This window comes from Cryptomeria japonica, chromosome 4 (genome assembly GCF_030272615.1).
Source record: "Cryptomeria japonica chromosome 4, Sugi_1.0, whole genome shotgun sequence".
NCBI classification, from domain to species: domain Eukaryota; kingdom Viridiplantae; phylum Streptophyta; class Pinopsida; order Cupressales; family Cupressaceae; genus Cryptomeria; species Cryptomeria japonica.
The window spans coordinates 650,243,435-650,268,027 of NC_081408.1; the positions used below are offsets into that span (position 1 = coordinate 650,243,435).

Sequence of the window (24,593 nt, forward strand, 5' to 3'; positions counted from 1 at the left end):
TGAGTCGTATTCTTAGACAATTCGGTATCATTCAGCCTATGCCTACTGGTGTCACGATATATGCTTGACGGTACAGAGATAGGCGAGATTGGGGACCTTCTTTGTCATTTGAGATTGCTTGCGCAGAGTTTCTTGCTACTCCTAGTATGGCTTATGATATGAGATTGCACATTCTAGATCCTGGGGTTACTATAAATTACGCCCAGTACATACTAGCACATCCATTTCCTCATATTACTGTTCCAGCAGATCCTCCTCCCATCTCAAGAGATGAGGAGGATGATTCAGATGATCCAGTTATCAGGAGACGGAGACGGAGACAAGATCTTATAGCTGCTCAAGAGGCCAGAGGAGGTGGAGATGAGGGTGGAGATGGAGGTGGTGGCGGTAGGAGACCCGGACTAAGAGGAGGTTGATTGAGAGTCCATGGAGGACCGTTTGGACCAATTGGCAGGATTGGGAGACTGCTTCCTATGGGTGGGAGAGATGTTGGATGGTTAGGAGGGATACTGACAAGGCAGGGATGAGATCACCGATAGGGTTGCCATTGACAAGAGGAGGCATGATGACTAGAATGGATGGGGGTTGCGGGAGAGGCATTGATTTTGGTCAGATTCAACCAGACCCTATGGTTATTGCAGCTCATGGTGGAGAGGATGAGGATCTAGAGGATCATGTGCCACTCATTAGACGACAGGTTCTGAGAGCTACTCGAACTAAGATTCCAGCAGGTGGACAGGGAGGTGGAGATGAGGGTATTGGGGTTCATGTACCACAATGGGATTTACCAGACCATTGATAGTCTCAGAGCACAAATAGATCAACTTAGAGCACAGATACAAAAACTCATGACAGAGAGAGACACAACTGTTAGGAGACAACAGGATACTTAGGGCCTTCTTGATCATATTCAGCAGGTTGGATCGAGCACTCTCTCAGCTGATACTGTTAGAACACTAGTTCGGGATGGGAAGGAGACTTCCTGTTGGCGATGACTATATGAGGATTTAGTCGCAGAGAGCCAGAGAGCAAGTAGTTATCATACCACCGTGTTGATAGATACTAGCATTGGTGGAATCATGGGGCCTCCTTAGAGGAGTGGTGATCATGGGAGATAGGCATCTGGAGGATCTTCTCGCCCACAGCCACAGAGACAAACAGAGTTCTGTGGTAGTGGTACAAGACAGCCTTGACTTGACTTTGTATCGATGAGGCATTTGTACTTTTGATCTGATATCATTGTATACTTGGACTTTTATTGTTTATGATTATCTATATGCAGACATGGACTCTATATGATGATGATCTTTTATTATGCAAGTTATTCTATATGATGATGTTATATATGCATGTTATATGGATGCAGTGATTAGATGGATGATGTTATGATCTTTTCTTCTTTATTATGATGATGCTTTATACGATGATGCAATGATAAATGTTTTGTTTTTTTTGTTTTTTAATTTGATGACCTTGGAAGCAACTGAAAATGATTACTAACTTAAATGATGCAAATGCAATGATCTATATGGAAATGCAAATTAATGATTATGCAATATGTTTTTCAAATGTTTTTGATTTTTTATATGTAATGCTTATAATGATTATGAATCTAAGTGCAAAGATGCAACTAAATGATCTTAATGAACTTTCATGATAATGCAAATAATAATGATGATACACTACATGATTAATGAAATGCACTTAATTGAATGCAAACTAACTCAATGATTTAAATGCAACTAAATGAAATAGATGATGATTAAAATGATTCTAAAAAATGAATGCACCTATAATGATCAAATGCAAATTGTTTTTGTTTGTCCAAGTATACTCAATCTTTATTCATGACCATTGATCTGTGAATGAAATGAGATGTTTATAATGCAACTGACATTGAATTATTATAATGCAAATAAATAATGAGCTAATGAAATGATCAAACTAAAAATGATACTGTCAGTCTTCATATGTTGTCTTGAAACAGTGCTTGATTTCATCATTGAGCTTTAAAATGTTGTAAGAAAATACAAGCAACTTGTCATAATGATCCAAGTTGACCTGAGTATTTCTTACATGGATTTTGATATAGCAAGTTAATACAAGCAACTTGATATAATGAGTCAAGTTGACCTGAGTATTTCTTGCAAAACAAACAAGGATTATCTCCTTTCATGCATGACTTGGAATGTCCTCCTTGATCTTTTGTCGATCATATCCTGAGACAAGTACATACCTTAATAAGAGATAAACCACAAACAACAATCAAAGAAAAATAATCATGCCCCATCATAGCTTCTCTAGTCATGGACGTCCTTGAGTCGTATAGAGTACATGATTAGCAATAAAATCAAGATATAAACACTGAATATTGTATGTCATTCTCATGTTCTTATGGTCATTAACTGATATAATCATCTTGATGAATGATCTTTGATAATCCTTTATTACTTGCTGGTTGATTCTTCGGTTTTGGAGTTTCATGATTCGGTTATTATAAGACGCCTTGATCTTCATTGCTTTGTTGCTCCTTATCTATTTCAAAACCCTAGGTATTTTTGGTTTTTCTAAGTTTTCCAAATGTTTTGGATTTTCAAAGATTTAAAAGATCACCTTAGCAAAAGGAATTAGGATTTTGCCCGCAATGGAAACAAAACTTTATTATGGATATATGAATTGATAAAGATCCAAACCATGGCGGGATACAAATGCAAATTAATTGATTCTAATAAAACCTAAGATAATGACTATGACAAGTGTGTCAAAGATTGATAATTGTTGGTAAGTTGCATATTTTCTTGCTTAATGGTTCAGAGAAATGGATGCGAAAGATGGAATGGATAAGCTAAGATAGATGGAAGTGATAGATGCGGTAGGAGCGGATAGGATGGAGTGAATAGATGCACAAAGTGATCTCATAGATGAAGGAGTTATCACTTTTTAGATAGCGTCTGTTTACCAGGTTTTCACCATCTAAATTTATTGTATTTTTTTTATTTGTTTTGATTTTTTTGATTGATTTTTTTATTTTTCACTGTTTTCTTGCTTTTATCTATTTTATGCTTTTTAGGGATTTTCTGCTTTTCTAATTTTTATTGATTTCTTCAGGACTTTATATGCTTTTTATTGTTTTTTTCCAGGACTTTATATCTCAAGCATAGAATTTCTTGAGATAAATAGAATTGATAGGTTCATCAAACCAATCACCTTCAAGGGTAGATAACTTGCAATAGAAAGGGGGAGCCTTCCCTTATAATTAAGAGAGATTATATCTTGCTTTCTAAGATATATCATCCTATGTGGTGTCGTGAAACATACATTTTGTGAACCTTCATCAGTTTAAAATATTTTCACCCAACAAAGTGCTATTTAGACCTTGAAGAACTAGGTTCACAATCAAAGGACCAAACACATTGAGATCCACATGCACTACATCAGGGAGCTAATTCAAGAGCAAGTCATTGATTTGTAGTATTGTCCTACAACAAAACAAGTTGCAGACATCTTCACCAAACCCTTCACTGAGAGTAAGTTTCATCAATTGGGAGCTCTCTTGGGGGTGCAGGATATTTCTTTTGCAGGGACGGGGGGAGGGACAGTTAGTTGACTTCTCCATCCTCTCTTATAGGGGGGAATTTTCCCTCTCTCGAGGTTTTGTCCTTCTTCATTGAGAGTCCTTTTATATTTTCATCTCTCTTTTGGGGGGAAGCTTTTTCCCACTATTTTTTCTCCCTTTCTCCATTTGTGAGAGATTGCATTGCATTTGTTCATCGGTACCTAACATGGCTTAGTAGTCGAGATCCATCTTGCATTGTTAGCTTGATTCTACATTCCCCTAAGTTGCACTTAAGGGGGACGTTGGCGTAAATTATGTCTCATAATTACACTTTACTTAAGTTGACTTAGGATAGTGTGTTCATTGTAGTTTGCATATGAGACACTTAGGGAATTGCACATCTAGGGAAAATGGTTGTAGGAGAAATTTCACATTTTGTGGTGTTATATTGTTATCACATTCCACTTTTAGTGGGTGATTGATGAGGAGGCAACATACTGAAAGGATAACCTTGAACCAACCAACCTCTAAGACTCACAAACTCAACTAATCCCTACTACCAAAGGGTCCTTACATAACACCAAGTCACTCAATGATTGAATGACACTAAACAACACCTTGGAAGACTCAAAGGCCCTAATATGTCCCCCTACAAAAAATTAACACTCCTCAAGTCTTGTGTGACTACGCACACCCTTGCATTCATATGTGGGCTACTACTAGGCTTTAGGGGTTTGAAAGACCCACTTGACCAATTCAATAGAACACCCTTGGAGGAGTGTTCTCACAACACCTTAACACGAATGAAATAGGATATCATGGTTTAGACCTTACGGAACATCAGTTTTGACTTACTTGCCCTCAAACAATCCTAATTGCAATCAGGCCTCCATTTGAAGGAATCAGGTGATAACTTTTGACACCCTAAGGATCTAGGCAAGAAAATTATATTTTCATACACCCATTTGGGATTTCTTAACAATATCTCACTTTCAGGTTTCAGACCAACTTGCAGATATCCCAACCTATAGTGCACTAACAAACCTATTAAGCCTATTTGATTGAACACCTTTCACAAACTTGCTTGGCTCTCCTAAAAGATGATTGTCCCTGACCATGAAATGTTATGTCCACCTCCAGGATACTCCTCTATCACATTCAAACCCCTTTCCAGTGCTCTACCACTCAATTCTCACGCACTTCACGCATCAAACTAGTCTGTCACATAGAGATGTCGGACCTAGGGTTAGTTCTCCATCCTCTTCGCCCTGTTGTGTCCTCTTAATGGCTTTTGGAATTGACATATGATTCAATGGCCTATCATCTCCTATAATGGTAGAGTGTTCAACTTAGGATTGATAGGCCAAACCTATTATTGCAGTCAAACCGTAAGGGTTTGAGGGTTTTAGGCTACCCAGTAGAGATTTTCTTGTAGGATGGGGCAATGATCACTTCAAGACTTCACACCAAATGCAAAACAAAGGTAAAATAATCTAGTTTCAGGTTCTATTTCATGAGCATTCTTGCTAATCCACCTGCAGTATGCAATCAACAAAAATTAGATGATTTTCTAAATTTCCAACAGTTCTTGATGCTTCAAATTCCTCTCCAAATCAACCCACTTACGTCCTTCAGTGTTTGGGGCCTTTAAAGGTGTCTCCCAAACGACCACAACCTCCTCCAACTGTTTTTCAAATTGAACTAACCGTTGGAGAATCACAACTTACAAAAAGTGCAAAATTGTCATGACAACAAATTGACAATATGACAACTTTTGCATTATTCAACCAACTTAGACTCGTGACTATCATAGTCCCCCAAAATGATTACATTTGATCCTAAAACATAAAAAATCACTCAAATAAAATTTTGGTCACTTGATCCCTCAATTTAGACCATTGTGACCCTTATTGACTCAATCTGTTCTGCAAGACCAAGACCCTAGGTGACAATTTGACCCAAACATGGACAAACTTGTCACACTCCTAGGACATTGAATTACAAAAAGGACCCATAGGGTCTTATTACATTCATTTTATGCTAATAGAAGATCATCTTGTTCTTTGTTCATTCCTCCATAGGTGGTGCTCCTGCATCAGTGATCCACTTTTAGTGGAATATTTTATTATTTCTCCTACCTACCCCTACCTACCCTTGTATCTCATTGGGCCACATGTCATGATTGTGTGCTCCCATTTCCCTATGGCCTTGCCTTTATAAGCAGACTCATCTTCATTTTATAGTTGATCGATTTTTGCATTTTGATGAGAATACAGTTTGTTCTTGTCTCTCTTGTGTTTGTGCTATTCATTAGCCTCTAAATTTTGGTTATTATTGGCAAATTCTTACAATTTTGAAGATCATATTTTATACAAATAGGAGAGAAGACCCACTAGTTTAGCATCATAATTATTCTCAGATTTTTATAGCAACTTATTTGACAGGATCCTTATATATAATTAAGGTTTGAAATCTACATCAACAAATATTATATTATATTGTTTTTATTGAGAAGTCTCAAAAAAAAATATAGATCGATAATTATGCATGACGTGATAATAATTGTGCACTATATTATGTTTTATTGATAATGTAATATTATATGAAGTCACTACTACTACTAATATTATGTTATTAAAATATTAAATATTAATTCCACAAATATAATGACAATATTAAAATATATTCAACTACTTCAATCTTCTCCCTACACATATACGAGAATAACACCAATTACTATCCACGTTCCAATTACCATTGGTTGGATTTCGCTAATCAAAAGCCCACTAAAAAACCATCTAATGGGTCAATAGTCACCCATTGTTTATAAAAAAAAAGTTAGTAATTAGATCAATTGTGCAATTTTATTGATTCCAAAAGCGCACGATTAATGGGGCATTTGTGCACAAGTGTTGGATAAATTGTGCAAAATTTTTCACTGTCAAAACGAATGGGTAACGAGGCAATAGGGTATATGTTTCGAACAACACTTTGAAATGACCACTTTTTCTTTTCTTTTCTTTTTTACGACGGTCCAAACCTGTGAGCACGGCAGCCAAACAAGGGCACGAAGCCTACGAGTCACCAGCCCAACAAGGGCCTTAATGGAGTAGTTTTTGCCACCCAATATGAGGGCACAAGTCTATAGGCTAAAATATCTTCAACTAAAAACCAAGAACTAAGGAGTATCCATTCCACCAAATTCGCTAGAGGCACAAACCTGACCTCATCTCTTATAATGTCAAAGTCTTTGCACTCAACAAGACTTGATCCCTAGTGGATTCATATAGAGCCATTGACAAATGGCTGCTTTTTTACCCTTGCACACATAACAGATCCCACAACAATAGCTATAAATTAGATCATATATAAAGACAACCAAAATATCATCTAAATCTGATATACTTTGCCTCTTTCCCTATCGCCTCAAAGAAAAAATAAACAGTTCAAAAAACCAACACTATCTTGCAACGACGTCAACAATCTTATCCTTCCACAAACCAACGAGGTAAAAGACAATTCGTGGGGTTCACCAAAAATAGACCAGCTGGCAAAGGGCGCGAGGTGGGTCCGCATCAAACCTCCAAGCAAGAAAATTATTCCAAATATTCCTTGATCCGGCCGCTCCTATGAAAGGGGAAGATTGAAACCCTAACCCTTGCAAAGCACTAGTAAGGAAGTATTAGCAAAGAAGGCGAGTAAGCGAGCAAAGGAATGCATTTTTTCTTCATATACCCAGGGTTCCCTGTAGGACCGGCGGCTGGGTATGGCGGCTTCTTTGGAGCAGATCTTTATTCGCAGTGGCGAGTCTTGCCCACCACAGTCCTACCTGACGGCGATCCGTCTCTGAACAGCAAAATACTGAACGCATACTCGCGTGGATCTTCCCGCCGCATGCCATGCCCCTCTTCACGGCGGCTTCCGGTCGCTCTCAAAACCCTAAAGATCGGGGAAAATGAGCAGCTCAAGCATGGCAATAAAGCAGAGAGCCCTCGCAGCCCCTGCTTCGATTATTTGCCGTTTTATGACCGGGTGATCGGCGCTGATGATGACAATGAACGTAAGATCGGCGCTGATGATGACAATTTTCATCTTTTGACGGCAAATAGCTCTGCAGGAAGTAATGGCTTATGGGATCCTCGATCGTTCGTCGTCGGGAAAGAAGAAAATCCTGTCTTCTGATCGGCGTTCAGCTCGCATCAAACGTGGTATTGGAAGTCGTCTCTTTTTGCATACGCATTGTATATATGCTTTAATATACTCACTGTATATATAGGTCTGCTTGAACGCTGCTTGTCTGTATTTTGTACTGTTTTAGTGTTTGACACAGGGTACTTTAGTATGCCTGCTACGGCTGTATAAGGGTATTTTGTACGGTTTAAAAGTTTTCCAAGTAAGAGTGAAGTGTATATATTATATACCTATGATCTTTGTATTTGTTTTAATTGAAGAGACATTTGAACTTCAGCCCTTCAGAAGTGAGGGATTGGGTTAATTGCATCCTTGTTAAAAAAAATTTTACATTTTTAACATAGGAAGAATATCCTTTATGATATAGATAAAAATCAATTTTATTAAAATATAAATGGTTAGATAAGGTACAATAGTAAATTTTTGATCAATATAGATAAAAAACAATTTGATTGTATATTTTTTAAATCATTAATATATTGAAGATTAGTTTTCAATGTAGTTCAATTGAATTTTTTTTATGGTTATCTTGAATTTTGTAAAAACTGTTATTTAGTATTAAGATAAAAAATGATAAATGATAAGAGAATTGTTATATTTTAACTGGTATAGAACAACAAATAGCTGATACACTGTGATTTGTCCATGTAAACAACTTGTATATCGATTACATCAAATGAACTTCAAAATAAAAAGGTCAAAGCGAAGGGTTAATTAGTTAGGTCAACATAAATATTGAAAATTAACCATAGAAAAAGAAATAGAACTTAGCATTTATGGTTTTACTAGTTGAGTCAATTGAAAATCTTATTATTTGTCACTGTTTATCATGAATTATGATCAAATTGTTGATTAAAGAATTGACATATTTGTTTAGAACTTAACTGTTAAATCTCATGTATTAAAATAATACATTTACTGACATGAGAAACTAATTCTCATCAAAGAGAGTGTTCAACTTCCTAATGGCTTTTAATTTCCATGGCATAAATCATTGCACATATATACTTGAAACATGATTCACATGAACAAGTTCAATAGATAATGTTGTTTTTGAATTAAATTGTGTTCAAGTTCAATAGATAATGTTGTTTTTGAATTAAGTTATGTTCAAATTTTTTGAATTGTGAATTTGAAACACACTTAAATTAATTTCATTAGATAAATTGTTGTTTCTATGTTAAATTATGTTCAAGTTTTTTAATCAACATTTCTAAACATTCTGAGATCCATCATCAATAAAATCAAAATGATGATGATTTACATCAATAATAATTAAAACAAAAAAGATATATCATGTATAAAATCCACTTAATGATACTGAATTCAAATCTGAATTCAAATCTCCTACAGATATACTTCAATTTCTTATGGATCCCCTAGCCCTGAATCAACAATCCTTTCACAATCCCTTTCAAAAATAAGCCATGGATTCCCCAAACAGAGTCCGAATCAAAACTTCCCATCTCAAGAATCCATTTTTGTCGTGGAAACGCTTCCACAGGAGAAGCAACCCTGGGAGAAAGAACACGTTCATTTCTTTTTTGCTCCTGAAAGGCAGCCCTTCGAAATGTACAATTCAATCCAAAAAACATACGCAGAATGAATTCAAATGGGTGAGAAAGCGATTTAGAAATCTCTGCCAACACGCAAAACCTCTCAGAATCGTTTTGTTAATCTTCCCAATTCAAGTCGATTCTAATGAATTCCACAATTTGTTCAGCAACGAGCTTCAATATTTTGAAATTACACATAATCAAAGAACGATTATAAAATACAATCCAAATAGGAACTTTGGAGAATATTTCATCTGGTTGGATTAATGTTGCCAATGACTCATGAAAACCCCTATTCTGTCAAAACAAACCAGACTGTCGTCCCAAAAAACAATTGCAGTCCTGCAACAAAGGAAGAAACCCCTTGCAAGGAGGGAAACACGCAGATCTTTTATTCTGCTCCAACTTTTTTTTTATCCGCCTATGAATCTTTGAAAGCAAAAGGTTTCTGAAAACTCATGAAACGATAAAAGACAGATCTTCTGCCAAAATGATTACAAAATGGAATCAATGACGTGATCGGAAAGGCAAAATTCAGGAATATCTGAAGCAAAAGACACTGGAATGCCAACCAAAAAGATGGAATCGGAAACCTATTGAATCTCCTCTCCTAAAGCCTGGGCTTGACCCTGCCGTTCAATTCTAACAAAGTACAGAGTCCTATTGGGCATCACAGATTGAATCCGTGCCCTAGGCAAATCCTGTCACCATAGTTACTTTAATAAGAACAGGGCAATATGCATAATCGTCTTTCATGATCCGCGCCATACAAAAGAAATCACAGGAGTGAGGGATTTGATGCATTTTAACATACTTGGAAAACAACACTCTCCTCAAGCTTATCATTCTGCACAGACACTTTGTCCTCAACGCCCTCCTCATGTTGAGAAAACTTCTCCTTACAAAACCCTAGATTTCTCCATTGAAACCCTTCAACTACCTTCCCTGACCTATTTCCATCAAGTCCAGAGGCCGAAAGCAACAATCGATCAAGCAAAAGAGGGGAAATGTTAGGTTTTTTCTGAATAATCTGTTCACAAAATTCGCCGCAGCATTGGTAGGGATTTGAGTCGTGTTTGTAATCCATTAACATTTTTATCCAGTAAACCATCACTTCCTGCATTAGAGCAAGAGGTGAAGGGGTTCTGTGTTTAAGAAACTCTTTCTGAATTTACAAACCTTCCAAGAATGTCAAATATGTATACGAGATTACAATTTCCTTGTCCACTTTGCGTTAGGGTTCTTCAAGAATTGTAACGATTAAGAGGACTTTTTGAAGCTGCAGACTGCATCTTTGATTACCACCGAGCTACTCTTTGACCCCACCAAACAATTTCGACTGGCGAACCATCCAGTCGTCATGCCGTTTGAAGTCTGCTTCATCTGCTCCCTCTCAAATCCTTCGCCTCTGCGAAATTTATCTAGAAGTGAAATTTATTTCCCCACTCTAGAAAGACAATGGAAAGAAAATAGGGTGTACGTAGTCTAATGCGACCATTTTTGCTAGTTATGAAAAGTGTTTTGACTATCAAATATAACAGCTATTCTCTCGGTTGGATAGACACCCCTGGCTAATCTTTTGTTGGTTTTTCCAACCATTTTTGAAGTTTAATTCTCTATTTGCCCCTTTTTTAACATTTTCCTATTAAAAAATGGTAGACAAGGACCTTTCTTAGTAAGATTTTAGTAGGGGAAGTATATCATCAGTTGTTATAGCTATCTTTATGTATTCACATATCTTAAATGGTACATCGCATTTTAACAAAATTCATTTCTTTGGTTGTTTCTGTATGCGATTTAATTATTTATAGCATTGTTTTGGCTTCTAGTAGTAATTATGCACGTTGTGGGATCTATTATGCGTGCAAGAGTCAAAACATGGTCATTTAAAAATGTCACCTAATACCTACTTAAAGATGCTCAATAACCATGGACTACAATCACCTCAAAAATAGTCAATACTTATGCACAAATGTCCCAGTAGTTGTGCACTATAGGTACCAATAAAGTTGCACAACTCCTCCAATTAAAGTCCAAAAATTCTAATTACTAGGGGTAAAGTGGGCAGCTATTGGTATATGTTAAATTTATTAATGGGCTTTTAGTTATCATTTTTTTGCTTCTTTAAAATTGGTAATTGGGGGGTTTGGAAGTTTAGTGAATGGGGGACATAATACTTAGAGGATTATAGAAGGTCGCTTTTCAATTATTCGAAGGGGAAAAGGGATAGAAAGAAACAAGAAAATAAAACTTGTAGGTAAGGCAATATACCAAGACTTTGCAAAGCTTGAAACCTTAGACACTATCTCTTCATCATTAGAAAGAGAACAAAATGCATAAGCTTACATGGATATAGAACACAATATTCAAATCTTTCTGTGAGAAGCACCTATTAAGATTTGATTGAGACACAAATTTCTTAACTAATTCAAATCTTCATTCATTTATAACTACGAATTCATCAAATTGACGTTGTATGATATCAAATTTGAATATTATAGACCATTAAAAGAGGAGTATAATCACACATGATTCAATGGCCTGTTCTATTAAATTGAGATCGCAAGAGTCAAAACTTTAAACTATTGTTACAGAGACATTTAATTCATTGATCAAAGAAAATTAACACATAGGAGAGGCAACATGGGCACAGTTTGTTATGTTTTCTTTATTGATTTGAAAATGAAACTAAAAGTCTTCAATAGAACAATCTCAATATTTTTAAAGATGATGAACCCTTAATACAGAATGCATGCGGGCTTAAATAGAACTAGAAAAGCTAATTGCAATCATTCATTAAAACAAAACAAAAAACTCTTACATAATTGCCACATGTAGCCATCATTATGGCAGCAATTTCAACCATCTTTGCTAATAAAAAAGACACCTGTGATGTCGACCACTTCTTGATTGCGACAACCTTGGACGCAAAGAACTTCACTTCATGGATAAACCTTTTCTTTTTGACACATGTTGTCATTTGGTTTCTTATCGCAAGGGCCATTAATCACCGGCATAGACTGAAATTATTTCAAAATCCTCGCCTAGTTGCCAAGTGCCAACATCCAGCAAAACTATCGGTCTTTCTTAGCCTTCAACTGTCTTGAACATGTGGCGCATCAACAGGCCTTTTACATAACCTTTTCCTTTTGCCTTCTCAAAATCCCAGAGTGTCGCCACATCGTACCTTTCAATAAAGCCTTCAAAAACATGACCTCCTCGAAATGAGAAATATGCGAGCACAAGAAGTGGCGACTGCGCACACTTTTAAGAAAAAATTGAGCTACGAATTCTCCAAAACTTTGTTGTATTGGCAAGTGGCACCTTTCAGTGTAGGATTTCCCATTTCAGATAACAAACTATCTCCGAAAAGAAGATATGAAATCAAAATGAAGGGGTGCGGGTCAAGAACCTTAGGAAAACAAATGAAACTCAAAATCGACCCAAGGACTACTGCACACTAATCTACAGATTTGGTGACTCTTTGGGGTGCCCTACTTGCAGGGAAAATGACTCAATTTTTGATTCTGCATCAAAATCTGCAAAAAGGAAGAACAAGGGAAAAGCTCATAATCTCAAAACTGTGAACTGCAAAGGTACCCAGTTTGTATAAGATGGTAGATTATGCAGCTACAAGGCTTCATATACTTTGTCTAAATAAATCATCTCTTAGAAAGAGATGTTGGCTAATATAGATAATGCAACTTCCATATGCAAGAGGGTGCAATATCTATTCAACCTTTGTCACACTCGGATCAGGGCCCAACGCCTACAAGGGGGATTGATCCTATTCTTTCTATTTTAGTAACTTCTTTATTTGATCTTCATTTAGTACCATCTCGTCCAAATAAAAATGAGAGGGGGACCTAGTTGGACTAATTGTTCAATCTGGCTTTTCATGTGTGTCATAGTGAGCTCAAGAGCCTTGAGGCATTTTTTAATTTTTAAAGTTGCTACATGACATTTAATAAATTCATTTGTCCTCTTTGCTACCATTCTTCTATCATCAATGTCTATAGCAACCACGATATTGTTATCTTTTACATATAATTTTCCAAAAAACAACTTTGATTCAACCACTTTGGGTGCAATACTCTGCAATGTCTGCTCAATTGCAGATCCAACATATGTTCCCAACTTTTGAGCATCAATAGTATATTGTAGATTTGGCCACAAAGAGTTAACAATAGCCTTAATATTCTCCCAATAGGAAGTATATAATTGCTAGAGCATAGGGAAAAAACTAGATTGTCAGGCAAGGGAAGTCAATTCGGCCTGCAAATTCTAAATTTGTGAATCTTTATCCTTAATTTCCTCCTGCAATTTAATGCTCTCTATCAAAGAGATAGCATTCTCCTAGCATGCTTCAGCCAATTCTTTGTTTCGTACTTGCAGAGTAAACTCCGCTATCTGTTTATTCCATTTCTCGACCTCCACAGAGGCTCGAGTTTCTTGCAACTCCTGCTCTCTAGCTTGTAATTGTTGACTCAACTCTTCTTTTCTATTTCTTTTTGCAACAATTATAATCATTGCATTGTTTAGCTCAATATGAAGTCTATCTTTTTATGCTTGTTCTTCCTGAAGGGTTGCTAATGTTCTTCCTTCATGTCATTTCTTCAATTCACTAATCTCCAAATCCTTCGCCCTGATCTCAACATCTTTCCTTTCAATTGTTGAATGGACATATTTAGCAATTTTCTTTCTAATGTGGCCTAATTCCAACTCAATTTGAGGTAGCCAAAGGTTACCACCTTCTGTGATTCTTCCATGAATTCGACTTTATCCTTAAGGTGGGCTAAGCTCATATTAATGCCAATGGCATGCACTATATAATCTTCTAGTCACATTTGTATTTTGGGTTTGACAACATTGGGCATTTTTTATGTGATTAGGACTAAGCAATGTTCTTCACTGAACATTGTCTCCATCTTTGAGGTCGCAAGCTGGGCAACATCCTTTGCTTTTCTTTTTAATACTCTCTCCATTGAAGACCTTTTAGATGCATGCATTTAGCTATCCAAAATAGTTTGAGAACTGATAAATTATCCCACAAAAGGGACCCATGTTGAGACATGGACCAGCTAGGACTCGAACCTAGGACCTTCCATACATTATTGGAGTGCTCTACCACTAAGCTACTAGCCCCTATTGGACTAGTCCATCGTCGGTTCGGGTGTGGCTTATTTCCAACAACAACACCCCCCCTTAAGCCACACCTCTCATGTGCTTGGGGTTCCTAGCCTGGACCTAGCTCTAATAACATGTAGAGACATGGACCAGCTAGGACTCGTACCTAGGACCTTCCAACGTTGTTGGAGTGCTCTACCACTGAGCTACTGGCCCCTCTTGGACTAGTCCATCGTCAGTCCGGGTGTGGCTTAAGGGGGGGTCTTGGTGTTGGAAATAAGCCACACCCGGACTGACGATGGACTGGTCCAAGAGGGGCCAGTAGCTCAGTGGACTGAGCTACTGGCCCCTCTTGGACCAGTCCATCGTCAGTCCAGGTGTGCCTTTGGCTTATTTCCAACACCAAGACCCCCCCTTAAGCCACACCCGGACTAACGATGGACTGGTCCAAGAGGGGCCAGTAGCTCAGTCCACTGAACTACTGGCCCCTCTTGGACCAGTCCATCGTTAGTCCGGGTGTGGCTTAAGGGGGGGTCTTGGTGTTGGAAATAAGCCACACCCGGACTGACGATGGACTGGTCCAAGAGGGGCCAGTAGCTCAGTGGTAGAGCACTCTAGTAGTGTATGGAAGGTCCTAGGTTCGAGTCCTAGCTGGTCCATGTCTCAACATGATGCCCACAATGGCTACAACCATTTGTGGAAAAGACACATCTCAATCTCAGAGATGTACAAAGGTTCATCACAGAGTCTCTCAATGTGATGCCCACAATGGCTACTCCCATTTGTGGAAAGAAACACATCGTCATGGAGTCACTCAACATGACGTCCACCATGGCTACTCCCATGTGTGAAAAGGAATATGTGCACAAGTGCCCATCACAGAGTCACTCAACTTGATGTCATCATGGAGTCACTTGACATGACGTCCACCATGGCTACTCCCATGTGTAGAAAAACACAAGTACAAAGGATTCATCACAAAGTCTCTCAACGTGATGTTGTCATGGAGTCTCTCAAAATGACATCCACCATAGGTACTCCCAGAGGGTGGAAAGAATCACATCTTCGTCTCAGAGATGGACAAGGGCTTTCACCTCAAGTGTCTCTGTCTCAGAGAAAAATGCATTAACAAGGGCTTTCACCTCAAATTTCCGTCTCAAAGAAAAATACATTAACAAGGGCTTTCACCTCAAATTTCTCTCTCTCAAAGAAAAATGCATTAAACAAATGATAATGTGACTCCCTCTGAAGCTCCAAGTTCTTACATCAATCTCCCAACCTCCTCATTCAACGTTGCCTTTGTTGGTTTGTCAGACTCCCTCTGAATGTTAAATCCTCCTCTTTGAAGAAACTGATTACAATGATAATAAGGTTCTTCCTCTTTGAGAGATGTCTCCAATCACCATATCAGTCTCATGGCTACAAGCATCAAGTTCTTCCTTCCTTGAATGCAGTCTCTTATTGCTTCTTGGTCTGTCCTCTTTATTGATTAATCTTCCTCACAATTCACCAATTGTCTTTTCCTGATCTTAGCACTTAAAGATTCATATTTTCTTTAGTAATCATACTTCTTATTATTAAGAAGTTGCACCCCTTCTCTAATAATATTCATGTCAACTATTTTCTTTCATTAATATAAATAAATCAGTGGCTTTTCATTCAACCAACAAATGCTGGACTGTCATCTCAATCCTTGCTTACAAAGCAGCACAATCTTGATCAAGATTCACGTCACAAACCAAGAAATAGTCTTGCATGTTGTAGAGGAGTATCCATGCTAAAGAGCATGCTACGAATATCCATTATATTAATTTGTTTCCCTATTATTCATTTCTAAAGGTAATTATATCATTCCATAACAGTTTGCACAAACTCAACTGGAATATTTGTTCACGATGCCTTCTGCCCAGTATTATCACATCAATTTGCACATAATGAATGATATTGGGTTTGTTTGACTTCTCTCTTAATAAGGAATCACAACTCCATTAATCATCGGTTGTCTCTAAATCATCAGTCACTACTTATATCATTGTCTATGAATAATGATAGCTTCATTTCAAAAATCTCATTAATCGCATCAGTTGTATTTTTTTTTCTTAACCGCATCTCCTTTAGTCACTCATTGTTTGTTAATACTCAAAGTCATGTCTTCATTATATAATTGTTGATCACACTATCTCTTCTTACAGGACTTGATTCTCAAACACCATGCTTTCTTTAATATATCACTGCTCTTAATATCAAATTTCACCTGTGTCTTTAACAAATGTAATCGCTGCTTTTAAGCAACCACTTGTTATGTCTTCTTAACATCTCATTGCACTTCTCAAGGTAATTGTGATTTATTCCTTTACTCTTTCCGATTGCATCTTCTAATAATTTGTATGTTGCCTTATTATCACTGCACATTATAAACTTCTTAATACAACAACTATCATTTTAATTAATTTGTGCTTCATATAACTTTTTCATACAATCGCTTTATCACAATCATCTTCTTATTTTAAAACATACAGATCACATATCTCTAGTATTATATATTTCTTCAATCGCTGACTTGAGAAACTTGACTATCACTATAGTCGCATTGTCTTCCATTGAGCTACTGGCCCCTCTTGGACCAGTCCATCATTGGTCCGAGTATGGCTTATTTCCAATAGCAACAACCCCAAGAGGTAGACCAAAAGGAAGTTGAGTCATCAGAGCTTGCATTTACGCTCCTATTGGGGACATCTTCCAAGCTCAAGGTTCTTGAGGAAAATGGTGGGATACTTTGTAATGCAACTACTACCCCTGAAGAACTTATTATATTTGATGGAGTCGATGGAGGACTTGATAGGGCAAAAGGCAAAGGTGAAATGTGTTGCACAATCAGAGAAACACTACAATAGACAAAGGTTTAGGAACAAGGGTCTGCGCGAGTGTCTGGCTATTTATCACAATTGAAGTGGTCATTGAACTAGCAACAGGGAAGTGAAAAATTTGCATCGCAAGATTAAGAATAGCGAGAGCCATGACTATTGGAATGATTGTGGTAGATGGAAAATTGATAATGGTGGCAATTCTTGAGAGAGGGATGGGGTGACATTTGTAAACACTGAGTAAGCAATAAGAAGAGGACTAACTAAAGACTGAGATGAGAGAAGAGGGGATGAGAAACTTACATGTTGTGCATAGACTATTGAAGCCTATGCATCAACATTCATCTCTTATTCTTCTAAATTTGTAAAGTACCTAGGGTCTACTCTTCGCCTCCTTTTCTTTCTTTCACGGGTCACCTCTTCTAGAAGATGCTTAAACTCTAGGCTAGCGCTTTAAGCTTGCCTGGGATTCTAGATAATGAGCCTAGGGTTATCCCCTCGAGTTGTCATATGGATGATGGGCACCTATGCTAGCAAAGGTTCAACAACTAGCCTTTCCTAAGGTCTTTCTTCCCTTCTCTCAATGGGAATAACTTCTTCCTCATTTAGAATTTGAATGTTCTACCTCCCATTTCTTGTCAAAGGTATCATCAAATTCATTATCATCTATTTGGGAAGTCAAATCTTTAACCTCTTGTTGAAAAATCCAAAAAATGGATCTCTTTTGATCACTCTACTCCAGTTCTTTCAATTGCCTCATACTTGGAGAAATATTGTAAGAGGACTTTGCACTATCTAGCACTGTATAAAAAATGTTCCACGGGGGTTTCTACTCGCCTGGTAGATAAGAAAGGTCCACTAGAGTTTAGTTGTTCAATGCAACAAGGTTACACCTTTCTTTCCAATATGATCAAGTCTGATGTATCATAGGAATTGGCTTATCTACCAGATAATGATCTAGGTTGTAATTCCAAGAGTCATAAATGACATCAAGCCCCAAGTAAACCAATTTAGCTATCGAGGCAAATTCAGATTTTCTTTTATCCAAGGTAATCTTGACGTGCTCAAGCGAGGGTTTGTACAACATGGCCTTGCATCTTCCTACACCAATATTATTATTGACTATTGAGAGTTGCCTAAACAAATCAAGGACAAGGGTTCTATCATTTACACAGATAGACAACTTGAAAGGTTTCTCCATGAACCCATGTAAATTGATCATAGTGAAATTAACCCCACAAAACTAATCACAAGGAGGAAATCTCTCATGCAATTTGCCTTTGGTCTACAAAGAGTGTAGCCAGAAGCTGTTGAAAATTGTGAAGGATAGGGGATAAAAACTAATCCAAAAAGGCATAATAAGCAAATGTAGAAGACAAAACATGGGTCCACATGGTGTCTGGATTCCTTTTCCCTAATGCATCAGTAAAATTTAAAGGAATAAGGCCCAATCTTTTAAAGAAATGGGCATTGTGGTACAAAAGAATATGTACCAAAAAAGAAGAATACCTGAATGTAGACTCCTTTCCATAATTCTCTAATTGCTCCAGCATATTCCCAACGATGATGTCTACAAAGTCCAACCAAAAAGGACTTTATTGTGTGCGGAGTTTGTAGCCTAGGGCCACCTGGAATTCTTCTACATTATCGTCTCGATCCATTCCGTGAGTAAAAGCCATCATTGGAAATTCATCTTGTAAACCTACCAAGAAATTTTTTAGTGTTATAGGGAAGGCCAAAAATTCTCTTTCATTTCTTTTCCTATCATGTTCTTCATTAAAGAAATTGAGTTTCTCATTTCTACTCTCTGAATAGTACTTCAGCTTCTTAGGGGTCAACTTTTTTGATTCTGACTACGCCAATGAGAATACACAACATCTCTCGGATTGCATCTGCACTGATAACAATATGGATCTCTCTGCTCTGAATAACCCTCATATGAGTATCAAAACATGATGCACAAGCACGTGCCAACTCTAGGCATGGATGTACCAATGGAACCATGAATTGGGGAAGGTCTAAATATCACAGTCGGACCCCTGCAAAGTTGCATCTCTTATATTCCTCTCTTTTGAACGAAGATTTTTTGGGTTTTGGCGCAATCTTGGATCATATATATTATCTATGTAATCCTTCACCAAAGAAGGATTGACATTATTTATGTGACCTACAGGCTCCATTGTCCTGATACCCTCTAATAGTAGCTTTGAAGGCATAGGTGATAGGAGCTGAAGCATAAGATTTATCTCGAAAAACATCTATGTAAGATGTTGAAGCGGCTAAAACACTTGAACTTGGTCCTTTTGAAGCCATACTGGGAGCTTGTTTTGCAACAAATTTATGACAATCTTTCTCTAGCAAATTCTAGCTTTTATTCGAGATATTAAAATCCTCTACAAACCTCTTGACTTTCGCTTCTTTACTGCTTTTTTCCTTCTTACCAAGAGCATGCAAAATGAATCACAACAATGGGCTTATTGCCTTTTGAATACTTGCTTATCTATGTAACTGCCACCTTTTTGGGAGAAGTGCTTTCACTAAACGATAGTGTATTAATAGCTTGCTCAGCTGCCACTTTCGAGAAAGTGTGACTTCAAAGGTGGCATAGAGGACCCAGATGGAATGTAAACATTAAAGTTTGGTCCTAAGGTGGCCTAAAATAGTCATTTCACTTAATCATTCTACTCAAAAGGGTTCAGGTTGGCAAACTCTAAAGTGGACACCTAGAAACTTGTGTTGCATGACACTTATTGAAAATAGAAACACAACACAACTTAAAACAAACTACTCTAATATTCACAAGTTTGAGACAGACAAAGCATTTAATAAAAATATTTCAGATGAATTTTGTAAACGGGAATTCCAAGAGCATTACCTTCCATGTCATCTAACTTGAAATATTTGCTCTCTTTGCAATTAATGATGCCAAAAGGACCTTCCTACAAGGCATCAAACTTTTCATGTTGACCTATCTTGCAGCACACTCATCATACTTCAAGACTAGGTTACCTTCTTTATACTTGTGATCTAATGATTTTTTATCAAACCATCTTTTAACAACCTACTAATAAATTGTCGAGGCATTGAAAGGTTTTCCTCGAGACTCTTGAACACTAACTCCACCAACCTTACACCCATGGCTCCACCTTCTTCTATATCCAAGAACTTGAGTAGTTGTAATGCAGAAATTTTCATGGAAATGGACAACATGACTTCTTTACTATATACCAATTCATAAGAATCTACCTCCAACACTTGCTTAGGTGTGATGCAATCAACCCACAAAGTTGTCCTCAAATTTGTATGCCAATCTTTCTAATATTTTGAGCCAATGTGCTTGATCAATCTAATCAAAGTTTTGTGTGTTGGTTTTATTAGACCATTTCCTTGTGGGTAAATAATTCGAGGATGTCTTGAAAAAAATACCATGTGTTAATGCAAATCCTGACATTTTAGACACGACAAATGCTTGTCCATTATCTGAGATAATAGTTTTAGGGGGCCAAACCTAGCTACTAGTTGCTCAAGGAAATTAACAATTTCATGTTCAATAGAGTTTTTCAGGGGAATGACCTATGTCCAGCTAGTGAAGTAATCAATGGTAGTCAAAATTCATCTATTCTCGACACTAGATGTAGCATTAATCATCCCAATAAAATCCAAACCCCATTGAGTAAAGGGTTCATCTATCACAATGGACTCAGAGGCATGGCTGAGTTGTTTCACTTGCCAACCAAGAATTGACATTTTTGACACTTTATGACTAATTCATGACAATTTGTAAACATAGTGGACCAGAAATAGCCTATGCACATGACCTTTAAAGCAGTGGTTTTTGCAGACTAATGTCCTCAAACATGACCATTATGCATCTCATCTAATCCATTTTTGTTTGGGCTTTATCCACACAACAAAGAAGAATTTCATCGAAGTGCCTTTTGAACAAAACTCCCTCAATTAAGGTATTACCTGAATCCTTGCAATCTGTAAAATCTTCTTTTGAAAGGGGCAAGATTGGGTGGATATTTACCCATTTGCATGAAAGTAATCCAATCAATTATCCAAATTTTTATGGACTCAAAATGATTTACTAGTACTATCTCCTGAGCTTTATCTTCCTTTATTGCAAATTCATATTCCATAGCCAAATATTTGCACAAATCCCCTTTCACAAATGACCTTTTTTGGCTAGAACTTAAGATCATATTTTAAGATCTTTGTTATCCAATTGACCATTTTCTTTGTCATCTCCCCTTCCATTCTTTATTCTCGAACACTAGAATGTAGCACATATATCAACACTTTATTTCCCACAATCAAGTGTTAGAATTTTGAGTCCTTTAATGATGGTGAAGGCTTGTATCTCAACAAAGTTATACTTTGTCTTGTATCCTTTAAGAGTCCTTGAATGAAAGGCAATAGGGTGTTCTTTCTTCTCATCATATTTCCAAATTAGCACAACAACGATGTTATGTCTACTACCATAGACATACATAATGAAATCCTTAGAGAAATCAAGATTTATCAATATTGGAGTGGAAGCTACAACTTATTTAGTTTCTCAAAAGTCATTATGCCTTCTGAGGTCCATTTGAAAGCCCGGTATTTTTGGAGCATAACAGTGATCGACTTGACCAATTGTGCAAAATCAAATATAAATCTACTAACAAAATTAATCTTTCTAAGACAAGATTACACTCCTTTTTTATTCATGGGCGAAGGAAGTTCTTCAATACCCTTTATTCTTTATGGATCAATAGAGATCCCTTCTTTTGACACCGATTATTCTAGGAGTTTGCCTTGAAAGACTTCAAATATGCATTCCTTAGGATTTAGGGATACACCAAATTCTTGACACCTCTGAAAGACCTTCTCTAGATGATCAAAGTGATCTTCCTTTTTCTTAGAAAATAATGTAATATCATCCAAGTAGATAAGGATAATTATGTTAATCAAATCCGTGAAAGCAGTATCCATTGCACGCTAGAAAGTAACCCTAGCATTTGATAAGCCAAAAGACATTTTAGCATATGGAAAAGTTCCCCACTTAGCGATGAACATTGTTTTATGTTGATCTTCTTCTTTCACTAAAACCCGGTTATAACCAGAGAAACCAAGCAATGAAAATATTTCAGACTCTACAACTATCTGCAAAATTTGCTCGATAGAAGACAATGGATAATGATCCTTTAAAGAATCTTTATTCAAATCACAAAAATCCACACACAAGTGGATATCTCTATTTTGTTTCGAATTCGAATTAGATTAGATACCCATGTGCTATGTTTGATTCGATATATGGTCCAAGAATCAATCAATTTCTTTAATTCTTGTGCCATGAGAGAATCAATTTTTGGATTGATCGGTCTCTGATCCTGACAGATAGGTTTAGCTCCTATAATCTCTTAGTAAGTTGGATGACATCGAGATCGTATCCTTTTAGGTCATCATAAGTCCATGCTATGACCCCTTGATATTTATTACACAAGGATATAAGTCGTTCTTTATCCTTTTGAGGTACTTTTTTTTCAACCTTTAATTTACTACCATTCCCAACATCAAGGCCTACATAATCTCCTTTATCAGCGATAAACTATTGTTTGTCATTCTTGCATCATCACAATTAAAAAGATTTTTTAGGGTTATCAACCCTTTGGAAGCTTGTTGCTCTTGAGCTGGTTGATCTGATCTTCATATGCTTCTTCAATCTTCAACTATACTTGCTTTGCAAACTCTCCAACTTGTTGTATGAACATGGCAATCTAAGCATCACTCTCGAAAACCTGTCAAATTTTGATCATTGTCAAGAATTGATTGTCAAACAATCAGTTGCATCGAGTGTTTGTTTGTGAGTAAACTAGTCATTAGGTCAAAATGGGACCCAAATGTAACTAACTGGTCTACTTTAGCATTCTACTTCCTCAGAACTAACTAAATATCAAAAACTTTAAATGACTCTTTTAGATCCCAAACTTGGTCTCAATGTGATCTCATACAAACATTTTTGGCTACTACAACATTCCACACTTGTTTAACAACTAATTCAGATTCCTCGACTACAACCTCCCAAAACCACCTTAAGTCAGATTTCAAACCTCCTAAAACCCAAGTCAGATTTTCCCAAGGATAATATTGACGGACAGTTTCTTCAAAGGTTCCATAAGCCTAAAAAGTTAAAACTACCTCAAGGCTAATTGAGGATGATAATGAGAACTTGTTTGTGGAGATTGAACACCCATCAACAAAAATAACCCAGTCAAGCTACCACAACTAACTATAATATGATTAAACTAGACTTGGGACATCCAAGTAGGGATGGATAAGTCCATAATTTTAAATCGATTGCTTCTAGGTCGGTAAGACGGGCTGAGGGGGATAAGCAAGATAGAGACGAGCTGAAGAAAGCAATAGAGTTGCTCACCAGTTGCTTGAAGTCACTAGTTGACCCTTCACAACCTATTGCCCAATCAAAGACCTCTTTTGACCCCAATTCTACTACCAAAAAGGAAATGGTTAGCAAAATGTAGAAGGATAGTCACTTTGGTATAAATACATAGGAAAGCACAAAAGATTTGAAGGCTAAGGCTCCCCCTTTTATTGAGAAAATGAGAAAGGTCTATGATAATCTGATTTTGGTGAGAAATGCAATCAACACCAAGATAACCTGCACAAAGCAAGAAGAGACTATATGGTTGTAAATAGACCAAGAGCCCAAGGAAACTATAAACATGGGTATGGATAAGGTTGTGGTAGAAAATATTGTTCAACATGTGAATGACATCAGGTGCATAATGTGGAGGGAGATTATAAAATGAAAAAACTCTTTCCTCAAGCAAAGTATCAAAGAACAAAGAAAGCTTCAAAGAGAATGCAATCAAATGCAAGAAGACATCATAAAGGAATTCACTGATATAAGATGCCAACTCAAAAAGATAGTGCTAAAGATGCCACTACTATGAGTTGAAAGAAGAGTTTCAAAAATTTGTTGATGCATTCTCAGATGAAAAGATTTCAACAAAGACACTCTAAAGTATTGATGTTGAGACCTCCATACATCACATTTTATATCACTTGTACATGATATACATTATATCTTTTTTGGAAAGGAGTTTTGCCCCACAGGTTTTTCTCATTTTTCTTCATCTATGAGATATTAGTTGTATGATTAATTGTGAATGGGTACATAACATGGTCTAGTTGCAAGACACATATTGCATTTTCATATTAGTCTTGCATTGTTTCAATAATATTTTTTCTCCCTAAATTGCACTAAAGGGGAGGGCAAGGGGAGGCAATGTT

The 24,593-nt window shown here is 36.9% G+C and overlaps 1 protein-coding gene and 1 non-coding gene across 2 annotated transcripts; both read left to right on the forward strand.

Moving 5' to 3' along the window:
- The first annotated feature begins 7,116 nt into the window (after positions 1-7,116).
- Positions 7,117-8,051, forward strand: LOC131047708 (uncharacterized). The gene has a single exon (XM_057981507.2). It carries the CDS (start codon positions 7,271-7,273, stop codon positions 7,736-7,738), a length of 468 nt encoding a protein of 155 aa, XP_057837490.1. The 5' UTR covers positions 7,117-7,270; the 3' UTR covers positions 7,739-8,051.
- Positions 8,052-15,017: 6,966 nt separating this feature from the next.
- On the forward strand, positions 15,018-15,089 carry TRNAT-AGU (transfer RNA threonine (anticodon AGU)). The gene has a single exon. It is a non-coding gene; the product is annotated as a tRNA-Thr (tRNA).
- Positions 15,090-24,593: the final 9,504 nt, after the last annotated feature.